Raw genomic sequence first — 16,396 nt, forward strand, 5'->3', positions numbered from 1 at the left:
TTTACTTTTAATTTTTATATTTAAAATTTTATATGTTTTATTTAATAATTTTTCATTTTTAATAAAAATTATAGAAAAAAATTTACTCTTGTAACATGTTTTTCTCATTTTTTAATGTGAAATTTGACTTTATTCATTTGATTGACATTCATTTGGATATCTTATTGATCTTTCTTAATTCAAAATCTTAAATTATATTTTCTCACGTTGATAAATACTCACAATCATCTTAATTATGTTATATTTAAGTTGTGATAAAATAAATTGTCAATGTACAATCATCTTAATTATGTTATATTTTTACTATTATTTTTAACTTTTTAAGACTCTATCTCAGGAATTTCTCAGGATAGGGATAGATCGAGGGGTTCGTGCGGGCAGTCGTCTCATTAAAATTTAAAATGATCATATAATTTTATATTTTTTCTATATATTTTCTATTTAAAATTTATTTTCGTCCCCTTAAAATTTTAAAAATTATAATTCATCTCCATAAAATAAAATCTTACTACCGTTTTTGTCTGAAATAAACTAGGTAGGTAGCCGTAAGCATGAAGTTGAGCCATTTTAAATGCCTGGACCTGGTCCATCGTCATTTCAATTCTTAAAATCAATTAATCAAGTCCCTGCTATATAATCCCTTTCTCCCATTTTCTGAACTCCGTTGATCAGAAACAAGCGAGGTGAATGAAACCCTTTTTTCAGGCTGTGAAAATGGAGCCCCTTGATCGTAAACGAGTAGTCAACGAGATGGACTTCTTCGCCGGCGATCTATCTTCCACACATGTAAACGCCGGCGATGACGACGACCATCATCGTGTGAAGATGGAAACTGAATATCCTGGGTTTCTTCAAGATCAAGCTGATGATGTAAACGTAAGAGAATTGTCACAAATACGTACATACATATATGTGTATAGCAAGTTATATTTACTTGGAAATTCTCTTTTGTTTTTGTTTTAGACTGGTATAAATCTCTTGACAACTAATACCGCAAGTGAGAAATCATTACAGAAACAAAGGGTAATTCAGGTTGGTGAATGAGTATTTTTGAATCAAAAAGAGATTATGGATGCTAAATAGTTAGACAACTTATATTCATGGGTGCAGTTAGCAGATGTTCGAGCTGAATTAGAAAGAACGAACGCAGAGAATCAATGGCTGAAACTCACTCTTAACCAGGTGAACAACAACTATTATGCTTTAAAGATGCATCTTGTTTCATTGATGCAACGGCAACGAAATCGGGTAGCTGAAAGTTCAAAAGCTAACAACACTGAGGTACAACTGCAGCCGATAATCATATGTAACTTCACCATAAATCAATCATTAGTTACTGATATATTTCATGCGTTTCTTGATGATGTTTGTATTAGATGAATAGATCAATGGAAGATAAAACACATGGTGAAGGTATGGTGGCAAGGCAATTTGTGGATCTGGGTGAATCGGAAAAGGCTGAAAAAGATGAGATTTCCGAATCTTCGTCGGAGGAAAGATTGCCGGACTTATCAGGTTCGCCTGGGAACACCATTGTTGAGTCTATGGAGAGAAGAGAAAAGAACAGTACTACCCCTGAAGGTCTTCCTCAACCTCCAGGATGGTTACCTAACAAAGCTCCCAAGTTGAATACCTCAAAGGATAATGAACAAGCACAACATACCATGGCCATGATTCAAAAAGCTCGCGTCTCGGTTCGAGCTCGATCTGAAGCATCAATGGTAAGATTTTCAGATCAGATTATTCAAGAATTTTGTTTGAATTAATCAAGCATCAATGAACAAGCCTACTTTTGTTGAATTAGATTTTGAGAAAGTAATTAGCACTTATTTCAATGGGTGCAGATTGCTGACGGTTGTCAATGGAGAAAATACGGGCAGAAGATGGCAAAAGGAAACCCTTGCCCTCGAGCTTACTACCGTTGCACCATGGCTACCGGTTGCCCGGTTCGCAAACAAGTATGTTTTCTTCGATCATTGTTCGATCCTTAGTTTCAGCGATTAGGGTTCTAATCTATGGATTAAACAGTTGCAAAGGTGTGCGAAGGATCAAACCATCCTTGTCACAACTTATGAAGGAAACCATAACCATCCACTACCTCCGGCAGCGATGGCCATGGCATCGACAACAGCGGCGGCGGCATCGGCACTACTGTCCGGATCATTGCCGAGTGCAGATGGGGTTATTGTCCCGAAAGGAATGATGCTTCCGTGCTCACCAAGTTTGGTCACCCTTTCAGCTTCAGCTCCGTTTCCTACTGTCACATTGGACCTCACTCACAACCCTAAACAAAGACCATTGAACCAACTTCACCCCATTTCTCCACCATGGCCTCACAATATATCCGGTTTGCCGCCTCACCTGCTCGGTCACCCAATTTACAACCAATCCAAGCCTTTGGGTACTTTGCTTAGCTCCCAAGGAAACACTGAACTAATTCCCGGCCATTTAGGTCAAAGCCAAATGCATGTACATCCCGTGGCCATGGCTGCTGCCATCACAGCTGATCCCAACTTCACCACGGTGCTGGTCGCGGCCATTACTTCCATCATCGGCGATTCTCATCGAGACAATAGTGGTAATAACAATAGTACAACATCAAGAAACACAGGAGACAACAACACTTGAATTATATTATTAATGAAAAACATTTTGTTTGAAAATTAATGTATTTCATTTGCAGTTTGTAACTTTTATTTTTCCCCCTTAGAAAGTGGGGGCATATTTTAGTTATATTTTTATTATTCTAATTTTAGTTACATTTTCAAAAGAAAACCAAAACTTGCAAATTGTAGGTACCAACTAGGTTTTATTACATGGGGACCAAAATTATTGAGATATCAAGTTATAGTCTTCGTATATAAGGTATTCGTACCACAAGATTTGTTTTATTAAATTAAAGTAATTATAAAGTAGTATATGTTTTAAATACACTTAATTATTTAATAATGAACGCTCAATCACTCATGTTGCATACGTTGATGGTTTAACCCAAAACCTCTTAGATAATTTGGTTCGTATTATCCGTACCATAAGATTGAAAGATAATAATGCATGTATATGTATGTACGTATGTATACTCTTGACAGTCATTTCCTATCTCCATTAGAGTTTGAGCACATGTTTCACACCATTTAAAACTCATTTTTTTCCTTTAATATAGGTTTATATACATTTTATATCTAAAATGACTTCAAAATTTAATTTGTAACTAAGTTTCTTTTATCTTAATTGTGTATCTAAAGCTGACTTCGAGATTCAATTTGATACCTAAATCTTTTCCTAGCTCAATTAGGTACTTGAATTTGGTTCAACTTGATACATGAACTTGGCCACTTGATTGAAATTGATCGAGAATTGTAAGTATCAATTAGGTACCTAAACTTGACTTCAAGGTTCATTTTGGTACCTAAACTTCTTTGTCTAATTAGATATTTGAATTTAGTTTATTGTTCAATTTTATACTTAAATTTGGCCATTTGGCTCAAATTGATAAACAAATCGTAACTATCCATTTGAATGAAAAAGCAAAAAAGCAAAGTTTACGTTCATATTTATGCAAAATTGAAATAAAGTTGATTTAGGGTTTTTAATAACCAAGTGGAGTGAAAATAATGCGGTCAAAATATCATGTGTGATACACAAATTAAGCAAAGCTCACGTTCATATTTATACACCATAAATAAAGTTGATTTAGGGCTTTTAATAACTAGGGTTTTTAATAACTAAGTGGAGTGAAAATAGTGCACTCAAAATATCATGTTATATATATATATATATATATATATGGGTTAACTACACAAACGATCACTTATGTATGTATTTTGTCCATTTTTTATCACTGATTTCAAAAAACATAAGATATGGTCACCCAGAGTTAAATTCATTTAACGATAGCTAAATATTTTGATATAATCACACATTTGATCCATGTTATTTACATATCCTCTCAATTTAGTCTTAATTTGATATAAATCTTAAAGGTCAATTTCTCATTTTAGTCCCTTTATTATGCTTAATTTTGTGACTGTTGTTTTTTAAAAGTTAAAATTAAAATTATAGTACTAAAGTTTTTTAATTCATTTTTAGTCATAAAACCGTTAATATTTTAACGTGGTTTATGATATGATTTTTTTTCTTTTGTAGAAAGATCTTAAATCCTTTCAATTAATGTTTACTTTTTATTCCCCATTTTCTTCTCAATAATTTTGTTTTTTTCAAAATTCATTCAAAATCAATGAAAATCAAGTTAGAATTTTAATCTTCTAATGCTCAAATCTCTGTCGATAATGGTTCGATGAAGTTAATTTCATAATATATATTTTTCTTATTGAATCCTACTATTTAAAATTTTGGTTGGCCACGTCCAAAACCATTAAATCCGACAAAGTTTTTATCCCTCTAAGAAAGAAAGAGATAAGTGTTAAAGTTTTGCGAATTTTATAAAGATTTTGACAAAATTAAATTGATAAACGATAATAAAACAAATTTATAAGTGTCTAGAGTGACCAAAGATATAAGAGGATGTGATAAAATGATAGTTGATAAACAATGTCATTAGACTTACTTTATCGTATGCATAATTCGAATAAATCTTATAGTTAACAAACTAACATAATAGATTTAAAAGTATGACTAAATTAAGAGAATATGTAAATAACAAGGACCAAATGTGTGATTAAATCAAAATATTTAACTTTTGATAACGATAGTTAACTCGGGGTGACCACATTTTAACTAAATAAAAACGAAATTGACCATATCTTATGTTTTTTGAAATTAGTGACCAAAAGTTGATAAAACACAAACATAAGTGATCATTTGTGCAGTTAACCCTATATATAATTAACGTTTTAGGGTGATTTAAATTAACGGAAAAGTAATTTAAGTATCACTGCTGATAAAAGAATTAAATGCCAAGTTGAAAAATATGGTAGAGGGAAATTTGTCAATTAATAAACCTTGATTGTTTGAAAAGCAAGCTGATTCTAGTCCCTTTACGTGTGCTTTAAGCAATCTTTCTATTGTAATAGAATACACCTTGTGACCTAAGCAACAGCTCATTAACATTTAACAATTTAATTCTTAAATTAACTTTACCAGCTGTAAATTACTAAATTATGATAGGTAATGTTAGGCACATAATTAACATTAAAAACTTTCATTTTCTTTTCTAATTGACTATAACACCTAATTACATTAGACTCGTAATTAACATTAACAACATTAGGCAATAGGTGGTGCAATTTTGACTAATTGGGGGTTACTTCCTGCTCAGGTTGGTGGCAACGGCCGGCCTATTCCTTTGTTAGGGTTTGAGTAGAGGTGGCAATCGATCATTCGGATCAGGTCATTTTGAGTCGGGCTATTACAAGTCTAGACTGAATTCGGTTTAATTTATGTCATATCAGATCAGATTAAGTTCGGGTGTATAGTAAATTGGGTCGGTTCGAGTATCGGGTCATGTCATTTTGGGTTGGTTGTTTTTTGGTTTGAGTTAATATCAGATGAGTCAATTTTTGGGTCGAGTTAATATCAAGTCGATCTAATTTCAAGTCGGGTCAATATCGGATCGGTTGATTTTTGGATTAGGTCAATATCGATTTGGTTGATTTTAAATTCGAATCAATATCAAATCATTGATTTTCGTTTAAAGTCAACCTATTTCAATGGTGTTGATTAACTAGTAGTATAATGCAAAAAGAGAATAAAACATGCATCATTTTACTATTTATTATATTGTTAACAAATATAATAACAATAAATCATTCATCTATTTATACTCATTTATTTGGTTAAAATTTGAGTCAACTTTTTATTAGGATCGGATTTGAGTAAATTAAATTTGGGTTATTTTCAGTTCGGGTTAATTTTAGTTTGGGTTACTTTCGGATTAGGCTAAATTCGATTCGGTTTGCTTTCGTTTTGTTGCTTTTGGATCAGTTTACTTTCGATCCATATTATTTTCGATTTGATTAAATTGGATATGAGTCTATATTAATCTAGCTAAAATTTCGATCGTATTTGATTCAGATCGAGTTTAATTTAGGTTTCGAATCAAATTTAATCATCATGTTTAAATTTATATCGAATATCAAATCAAATAAATTGATTCAAATAATCATGATAGATTCAAATTTAACGGTTCTAGGTCTGAAGTAAAACAAGCAGGTTAAAGTCAAATGTTTCTTCCCTTGCTTTACTTTAATTAGGGATGAATTACAAATTTCCCATTTTTATAAGTAATTAATCAAATTATTTAGGGTGTGTTTAGTTGGGGGAATGTGAGATTCTCATGGGAATAGAATCCACATTCCCCCGTTTGGTTGGCCGGGAATGTCATTCCCGGTACTCTTATATTACCAATAGTAGATTTGTTTGGTATATTACTGTGAATGTCATTACATCCATTTCTTTAGGTATTGTTGGATTGCCGATGTTTTGAACTAAAATGCCTTTAAATTTTTTTAAATATCCTTATTCTGTCATTGAATAATAAAAATTTTACGAAGGTTAAATTATAAATTTATCCTTAAACTATTTTAGATTTACAAAAAAAAGGTCTATAATTAAAATTTTATATGAAGTTCAGGGGTTAAAATAAAATTACCCTTTCATTAAACCTTTTTATATTTTTAATTTTGTAAAAAAAATTATATAAATTTTATAAATGTAAATTTTTTAAAGAAAATATATAAATATTTTTCAACTGGTTAAAAATAAATATATAATAAGGATAATTTGGTCAAATATACATTCCAATAATCTTTTATTCTTTTAACCAAATACGGTAATCTTACATTCTTGCTAAACTAACCAAACACAAAATATAATATTCCCAGTAATTATATTCCCTGGTAATCTTTTATTCCCTCTAATAATCTTACATTCCGTGAATTAAACGTACGTTTAAAGTAATATCACCTCCTCCACTTTATTATACTTGTGTCGTAGGTAGTCGAGTTTTTCAAGCGCGGAGCCTTCAATTTCAAGTGGGATTCATTTTTTAGTGTTTTATGATATTTTTTTGATAAAATTGAAAATATTTTAGTAAAAAAAATGTTAATTGAATTTTAGGTAAAATATTTTAAATTTTGAGATTTCACTTGAAATATTATTTGGAAAAATAAAAAAACATCGATTATTTTCAAAATATATTGGATATTTTACATGGTTTTCAGAACCGGATCGGTTAACGAATCAGCTATGTTACCGGTTCAACCGGTCGAACCGGTCCGACCGGTCGAAAGAACCGAACGACGTCATAACTATTTAAAAAATTAAATAAAAATATTAAAAATATTTAATAAAAAATAAATTTTTATATCACAAGTTATATTCAAAGCAAATCATAACATACATAAGTTAAAAACCATAAAATCAAGTGAAACAAAATGATTCAAATTAACTACAACATAATATTTAAGGTAAAACATATTAAATAACAAATATAATTATATAACTATAATTAAAAAAATAAATTTGGAGCTAAAAAAATCATAACAAAATGATAGTGTTTGGTTTAATTTTTTTTTAAAACAATCTCACATGGCTAAGAAACATAGAAGAGCATCCCAAAAGTCTAAAGAGTAAAAATATGAGAACAAAACAATCCCACATGGCTAAGAAACATAGAAGAGCATCCCAACTAACTTCTATAAATAATAGAGGTAATTTGGCATTCAAAATCATGGAGCCTTTTGATGAGCATTCTTTCACTTTAATTAAGCTCGAATTTTAGGCTTCAATCGAGCTTCTAATTTTTTTTAGTTCAAGCCTTTCGAGTTCAATTTTCAATATTATATTTCGAGTTCCAGTTGAACTTGATAATTTTTATCTCATGAGTTTGAGTCGAGTTGAGCTTACTTTTAAAGTTTTCAAGTTCGAGTCGAGCTCAACAATACTCGAGTTCGACTTGGCACGTTTAACAAACGACGTTGTTTGATTTAATTTAAAAAAAAACAAAATTAGCGGTTTTTTCCGATTTTCAGCCGATCCGGTTCAAACGGTTCAGCGGTTCCGGCCGGTTCACTAGTAACTGTTCAACCGATGTAAATTGAATCGGACTAGACAGCGATTCTCGGTTGAACCGATTGAACCGGTCGGTCCGGTCCGATTTTCAAAACAATGATATTTTGAAAGCATTTATAAGTTTGAAAGATAAACCGACCCTATCACAATGGTAATCAAGTTTAACTTTAAACCATCAAATTGCGTTTTTGTTATTCAATAATAATAACAATAATAATTTAGAATTATCTTCAATCCATATATTATGCATGGGGTCACGTGTGGGATTGAATCATTGCTTAGTAGAAACAATAATAACAATAATATTTTAGAATTATCTTCAATCTTAGTTTTTATTTTTTAATTTTATTTAATCGACGCCGACATCGATTTTGATGTTGGTTGCCGTCCGTCGATTTTTTTTTTTAGTTTTTAAATAAGAATAATTATGTCTTTAAGACATGTTCTCTGTCTTTATGACACGTTTATCTCTAACATTGTGACACGTTTTTCTTACCTTTTGGTAGCTTACGGTCTTTTATCGTTTTCTTCGTTTATCTTTTTTTTATCAGGGTTGGATTTGACATCGTCATGATTGATCAAGATGTCGTTTATTTGTTATCATGCTAATCTTCTCTGCTTTGGACCCTCAGATTGATTTGGATACGTATTTTACGTTCGTGAATAGTTTTCTCACGTCATTTGACTATGACTTGCGATTTGTCGACGGTCTTCAATAGCTTCATCCCCTTTTGTGGTTCATTTGCGATGCAGTCAAAATTGTTCGTATCTTTATTTTGTTTAAGCATTGATTAGATTTTTTAATCTTTTCTTTTTTTTGGTGATCTAGGTTGCTATTTTTTGTACAATGGTTATAGGAAAATGTCCCAATTATAATTTAGTTTACATTTACGTTATGCTTGTATATTTTCGTTGTAATTCTGGATATTTTCTATTTTTAAAAAAACTAGCGACTTTCTGTCAAAAAAAATTATAAAATATACATTCTTCTATAATATTAATCACGTTTATTTAATAAAAAGTAATTACAACATAAATTATAAATTTAATTAAAATATATTATTCTATAAAAATATTGATAATTTATATTATAAAACTAAAAACTAGTAACAAAAATATATGTGTCACAATCATGATCCCACTATTGGTATCAACAAAATTCAAATCCAACATCTTTTACCTTTAGCTTTGTCAAAACCATTTAATATATACTAATTGAGAAAAAAATATTTTAATGAAACTGATATTGAAGTCACATTATTTTCTCATTTTACATTTCACAAATAATTTTAATGAATTTTTCCTTTTTTTAATTAACGTTACAATTTATACTATAATCCATATGTTTTTATAGCACAAATATATTTAATTTGCTGTATGCAGGCTATGAGGCTAAGCTAAGGTAAGAGGAAATACAAGTAGGTAGCAATTCATTCAGATCTAGACCATCAATTAAAGATGAATAATGCACCACTTAATTTGATGTATGCAGGCTAAGAGGAAGAGCATATTTTTCACTTTATAGCTTAACTTTTCACTTTAACCAGTCACTGGACTAGCTTGTTAATTTTGTAAAATACAAGGACTAGTAGGGACAGACTTACCTTGACAATAAGAAGGGCCATCGAAACCTTTTTTTTCGACTTAATTGTTATCAAGTCTTTATTTTGAAATAGGGTAAAGTACACAGATGGTCCCTAATTATATGATGTTGTTTTATTGATCTCTTAAATATTAGAAGTTACAAAATGATCTACCGGTTATAGGATGTCACTTTTTAATTGTTCTTTTTCGTTAAAAAATTGGTAACAGTCGAAGGTGGATGTTAACATGTTGACTAAGATATGATAAAATTTGATTTCAGAATCGTTTGAATTGTATTTTGTTGATCGACTCTCCGTTTATATTATGTTGTCGAGCCAATGCTCGAAAGTAACGACAGTGCTAGTGTATATCATTAAAATATAATTTTATCATATCCCAACCAGCATATTAACGTCCAGCTCAGACTGCTACCAATTTTTTTAATGAAAATGACGAGTTTGGAACACATGAATAGCTTGGTGACCATGAAGCAAAAAGTAGATTAATAAAGGGATCGAAAACTGTGGGTTTCACCAACAAGATTGGTTCAAGTGGTAAGCAACTTGATATTGCTTAAGTAATGTCTCATCTTCGAGTTCTTGTGTATGCAGAAAATCCCCGTAGAGAGATTCACCCATCAAAGCTAAGTGTACGATCCGAGTCAATCCAAATTAGTTAGAGCAAAACATTGAAGGATAACAAAAAAGAAATTCGTGGGTTTCAAATTCTTTTGCCATCTCTAGTAGTGACTAGTAGGGACAAGTTATGCTCAATGTTTGGGCCCAATGCTATGGAATCGGCTTTCATGATATTAAAGCCGAATCTCAAACTGGCTCAAACCCAGTAAATTGTTTGTCCATTTTCAAGCCTATTTAGACCACGTGGAAATTTAAACAAAAATATCCCACATTGTTATCGTCTCCTTCCACAAAGAAACTGACCGAAAGGCCTAAAATTTCAACCGTGAGCGCATCGCAATGAGCTGCCTCCATTGTTATTCTCCATTCCTTCCTTTGAATTCTCAGCTCAATAAACAGAATCCGAAAGCAAAACAGCAGCTTCAGTTTTTCAGAAGTGAATCAGCTCCCGGCCTGGTTTTGGTAAAACGAAATGTGCATTCGAGGACAAATGCTACTTCCACTCCCCTTTTTATCGCTGCCAAGATCCCTCCATCTCAATCCGGTGACATTACAGTCTTTTTCCAAACAAGGTCTAAGTTCTTATTTACTTGTACTATGCTTAGGCGGTAGATTTAATCTTCTTGTCTTAATTTTGTTATTTTTAGCATAAACTTTTCGAGTTTTAAAGTTCTCACACGCACAAAAACACTTGTGGATTTTTCATGGAAATGCAGTGCATTGCTTCTGGTTGTTTACTTCTTGGGGAATTTTGTGGCACCGTATTTCATGGTTGGTGAAGACCAGAACACAAATGAAAATGATAGCCAAGGAAGACGATGAAGATCAAGCTCCGATAAAGGAAGGCCAGACTATTTTTCTCATGATGAAATGACCATATATGTTTTTCCCTTGTTATGTTTCTGTTCATTTTTTCACATACTGTTGAAGCAATGCACAGAAAAAAAAATGAATCGCAACTTTAACGCCATTAGCTCATTTCACAATAATTTACATTCGCCTGCTAAACTATGCTCTGATTAAACCGATCGGAAAATAGGACGGGACGGCCGCGGAGAATGGTACGATCAAACCAATGTCCAATCGATTTCGTCTAAGGATGGAGGTGAGAGATTTTTAGGGGATAGCTTTGAAAAAAAAGATGGACTTGCTATCGAAAAAGCTAGCAAATGGTCGAGAAGGATTGTCGTCCAAGTCCTGGTCTTTCGGAGGAGATTTTCTCTGCTGCTGTTTCTCCTTGCCGCCGAAGTTGAGACTGAGCTTAAATTGACGTTTTAGCTCACTAGAAGTATTTCCGTTTTCGATCGCCGGTGGCTCCTCGGCATGCTTTATTGTTTTTATGACTTCTTCTGGAGTCATCACCATCTTTTCCACTGTTTCATACACCTATTGACAATGAACACTGTAAGATCACAGAAAAACGGAATCTTATAAACTAACACCGTAAAGTATATGAAGAAATCGAAGTTGGGAAACTTCGAACATGCCCAAAACAAAGACACTCCATCGTTTTACTTAGCATTTAGTTTATCATGAACATTTGATATCAGCCCCATGTGTTTTAACGATACTTGTGGCCATTGGTATCTATATTCAAGTAGCATTTTGCAATAGAAACTACCTGCCAAAGATCGTCTACTTTGTCATTCCAGACACTTTTCTGGCAAGTCGCAACGACGTAGTCTTTGCACTCGTAGAACAGCTTCGACAAGTTTTCATCGGCGGAGAGCTTTTCCTCGGCTAATGTAAATCCCAAAGAAAGCTGAAAATTATAGAAACAAGGCATTAGCATCATGAAGAATAAGTAGTTGGTTAATCATGTTTGACTTAAAATTACGAGACATAAATAATGAGCTTATCATCCATAATCGGATCAAAGAACTTACAAGAGAAACAAACAGTTGTTGAAAGAGCTCAGACGTGGGAATGTCCTCTAAGAAATTCAGAATTCCTTCCCTAAAGAAACCATAACCCACACAATTATTGTAAGAACAATGCTCCTGTGATAGGAAAATCTAGAAGCTGTAACATAAAATGCTGTGCGTCCAACTTGCACTGCCAAATCCTCATCTAAGAGAGGCGTTTGTTTAATGGCTGGTACCGGCTTCGCTGTACACCATAGTTCACGCCACAGATTACCTGAAACATATATAGTTCAACTATCAGAATCGACCCTAGAAAAGTCCGAGCCAGTGACACTACCTGTAAGTTAAGAATGTCAAACGAATACATCAAGAAGTAAAACCCTCTACCTAGACGTTGTTTCGAATTCATTCTCCTAATACTAGCCACAAAAGAACACAATACAAGGTCATTCAGATATACAACGATGTGAAGTAAATGAAGCTCCGTTCACATCTCAAAAGTCTTCTAAAATAAGGTCAACTGAGTAAAAAGTTTGCTCAAATAATTGTCAGAGAGGATTTGAGAATACCCAGCACCAACACTGACCATCAAAAGATAAGGTCATGAGTAAAAGAATAACAAGAACACTGAAGTAGCCAGCAGAGGAAAAACTGTGTAATTTTCATCAAAAACTTTGATCTGTACACCAGAATATGGAAAAGATTTGAAAATAACCAGAAAAACACGACATGCATAACAGCATTAGATAGGTTGATCCTGAAAGATAAGATAATTGCTTTAAATCAAACTGGAGAACCTCAATAATATGATCACCAAGATACAAACAAATCTACGCAGTAAACAGATTAAAACAATCACCACTAGAAGAAGATTGTAAGAATTATATGGTGGGAATACATATAAAAATGTAACAAGGTTGAAGGAGTGGTAGGTGAATATACTGACCTCCCAGTACGAAGCACTAACTCCTCTGTTTCTTTGATAAGGTCCTCTGTAAGCAATGGTACTTCCTGCAGTCATATGCATAAAAACAGTGAACAATGGGAATAGGGTCAAGTGGTAAGAAATCTGTTAGCAGAGTCAGTCAACCAAACCTGAGTAATAGGTGAGTATATAGGTTCACCAGTTTCTAACATTGTCAAATTATCAGCCAGTTGACTAGCTCCTTGTCGAAGAACAAGTTCTCCAGTGCTAACTCGTGCATATAATGCAGAGCTGGCAGCTACTGTGCCTATAGCAACATCTGATTCTTCAAAATTTGAACTAGCTTCCTCCATTTCAGAGTTAAATGATTCAGTGGCAATACTACGCCGTCTTTTTCTGGATATACAATAATTAATAACTTGCAATTGTTGATGTAAAATACATGAATTTAGATCAGGAGTCTCATCCACAGGAATGCCTGGCAGATGTCTACCTTCAAACCAAAACCTTCTCAACTGCATGATTAATGGATTCCAAACACTTTTCATTAGATGAAGAACAAAATCCATAATACAAAGAGACTTACAAGCATCAAAATGTGACAATGAAAGATTTTAGTTTCTTTTCTATGTTAACCATTCATGTTAGTACAGATTCTGCATAACCGACTTACTTCAATAACAACCCTGCACCAAAAGAGAGCCATTTTACGGAGAGTCCTAAAGCTTCCAATGACTTCAGAAAGCTTAACAACAAAGCTCTGTGGAGGAGCACCATGAATTTCTTTTGGCAAAGATATCATTGCTATAAATGTGTTTGAATCAGAAACAAGATATCTTTGGAGGATGTCCCCGTCTACCAAAAAAACTGAATGGCCATAAAAATGGGTGAAGGTTTAAAGAAAAACATATTTCCTATCAAAAGCAAATGTCCTATCAGTCACATATATGAACCTGCCTGTATGAAACAGTGAGTGCATCAAAGAAAGGACTCTCGAATCATCACAAAAGCCAGATGCAAGTTTATCCTCTTTGTATCGAAGAACTAACGACTTCACTGCAGAGAAAGACAGGCCTGTCTTTTCCCACAGGGGTGAAGAATTTCCAGAAGATGCCAAAAGATCTTTCATAGACTTAAAATAACCTCCAGCTCTGGAACCAAAAACCAAGCACAAAAAAGCTAAAAACATCATATACAAGCAGAAATATGACAATTAAATAGATCACACAATTGACCACTTAACATGAGCTCAGAAGCAAGAAATATTTTGCATAAAAAGATTAAATAGTAGCTATCAGTGTGGCAAAACAGAGTTAAGGTCCAGAAAGTTCCAGTAAATTTAACAGTTTATAAATCAGCATATTTTATGAGGAATCAAACGAATTTCAAAGTCGGCAATAGCAGAGAACAAACAACTGAGGTCAAGAATTAAAAGCACGTTAATGGCAAAAACTTACTCAGCCGCTATAGCTAATTGCTTGATAACATATGTTGGAGGAATGTTATTGGTGTCGATGATATTTAAAATGTCTACAGAGGGAATTGCTTCTAAAGTCTGTAGGACAACCGTCTCAAATCTCAATAAGAAATCCCTTCATTTGAATTTTATAAGGACATAAAATAGACATTTTAATTCTCATTACAGCAACCCTCACTTCCAGGTGAGTAAAACTAAAGAGAATCATGAATGTACCTTTGCTTCTGTACCGTTCTTTACTTTAGTAAGTATAAGTTTTCATCATTGAATGCAACAGCCATCATTGATTTTTCAACTTTCTCTGAATCTTCAACCCCCTTTCTCCCTAGTCCTATATTCTTAAATCTTCCCTGCCATTCTTGCTTGGTCCTCAAATTTGCAGGCATCCGCTTCAAATGCTTTACCTCATGAATACTCTGCTTTATGCCACACAAGTTACAAAACGAAAACAAATAAATATGTATTGAAAAAGAATATATTGTTTTACATCAATTATCAGGGAAAGCAAAATGTGCAAATAAAACTCAACAAAATTCACCATGTATTGGGCAGAATTTTCAAGCCTTGTTTGGTAGTTGGAAAAGTGCAGGGAAAGTAAATAGCACACAAATTGCAACGCCTCCAATTCAATTCCAAGCAAACTAAGCTAAACTCTTCCAGTTTAGTACTCAAATAAGTCAAACACAATTCTAAAATTTACTTCATTTTCTCAGAAGCCAAACAAGGTTCCAATTTAGCTTTTAAAAAAGAATATTCTAAAGATAATAATAATGAAACTAAAGCAGTCTAATCCTACATTTCAGCTTAAAAGAAAGCCTCATTCCAGTTTCATAATTTAAACACGTATTATGATGTCATGAAACACCTAGCACTTTTGAGTTTACATGATATAACGTGTAGAACTCAATCTCTTTTCTTTCCTTTTTATAAATATAACACTTCTTCAAAACTTATTTTCATATTTAATGCATTTTACTATATTCAAATAATTTGCAAGTTAAATTGAAAAAGAAAAAAAAATAGCAAGTTTGCTTTTAAAAAACCAAATAAATGAGCTTGATATCTTCATAAATAATAAAATGTTAAAATTCTTTTATATACTATAACTAAATTAAAAATAATAAAATTTTAAGTTAGCTTTAATAAAATTATAAAGTTATAAATGATAAAATAATTTTTTTTATTTTTAATTAGGATCTATAATTTTTTATATTTATGTTGAAGAATCGAGTAAAGAAAAACGAAAGAACACAAGAATTTTAACGATATTCAGTAATGTGCTTACGTCCTCGGTGCCTAGGCGGCGCTAGAAGTTTTATTCAATGTCTCATAGGTTTAGGTTACTTCTCTATTTATAATAGATAAACTTGTTACATAATTACAAAATTAACCCTTGTATCGTACGCCCCCGCACCCCTAACCCACATAATCGTAACCCCACAACGAGACTTTCTTCGTAATTCGCTTCGCTCACTCCGCTCCATCCCCTATCCTCTTTACCGGTATATTTATGAGTCATACCTAACAAATCTCCTTACTTCTTTAACAACTCGAAACATTCAACAAGTCTAAGCAATGCTTGAACTTGTCTGTCGTAACTGGCTTGGTGAACATATCAGCAGTATTCTCATCAGTATGTACCTTCTGAAACAAAATCTCTCCAGATGCAACCAACTCTATGATCTTGTGAAAACGTACATCAATATGCTTTGTTCTAACACAATATACCTGATTCTTAGCCAAGTGAATAGTACTTTGATTGTCGCAAAGCAACTGAACTCCACCTTGTTGAACACCCAACTCCTTCACTAGACCAGTAAGCCATAAAGCTTCTTTTGCAGCTTCAGCCGCTTCCATGTATTCAGCTTCAGTTGTA

General features: G+C 32.8%; 2 protein-coding genes and 1 pseudogene across 2 annotated transcripts; 2 read left to right on the forward strand and 1 right to left on the reverse strand.

Moving 5' to 3' along the window:
• Positions 1-694: 694 nt before the first annotated feature.
• LOC120126361 (WRKY transcription factor 6-like) lies at positions 695-2,729 on the forward strand. The gene is made up of 6 exons (XM_039144574.1): positions 695-876; positions 964-1,032; positions 1,111-1,281; positions 1,377-1,721; positions 1,845-1,958; positions 2,029-2,729. Exons 1-6 carry the CDS (start codon positions 715-717, stop codon positions 2,626-2,628), a joined length of 1,461 nt encoding a protein of 486 aa, XP_039000505.1. The 5' UTR covers positions 695-714; the 3' UTR covers positions 2,629-2,729.
• A 7,832-nt stretch (positions 2,730-10,561) lies between these two features.
• Positions 10,562-11,090, forward strand: LOC120126387. Its single transcript, XM_039144599.1, has 2 exons — positions 10,562-10,825; positions 10,970-11,090. The coding sequence occupies exons 1-2, from the start codon at positions 10,593-10,595 to the stop codon at positions 11,073-11,075; spliced, it is 339 nt and encodes a 112-aa protein (XP_039000530.1). The 5' UTR covers positions 10,562-10,592; the 3' UTR covers positions 11,076-11,090.
• Positions 11,091-11,318: 228 nt separating this feature from the next.
• LOC120126511 lies at positions 11,319-14,990 on the reverse strand (annotated as a pseudogene).
• Between the last annotated feature and the right edge of the window lie 1,406 nt (positions 14,991-16,396).

This window comes from Hibiscus syriacus, unplaced genomic scaffold (genome assembly GCF_006381635.1).
Source record: "Hibiscus syriacus cultivar Baekdansim isolate YM2019G1 unplaced genomic scaffold, ASM638163v2 tig00110458_pilon, whole genome shotgun sequence".
NCBI lineage: Eukaryota > Viridiplantae > Streptophyta > Magnoliopsida > Malvales > Malvaceae > Hibiscus > Hibiscus syriacus.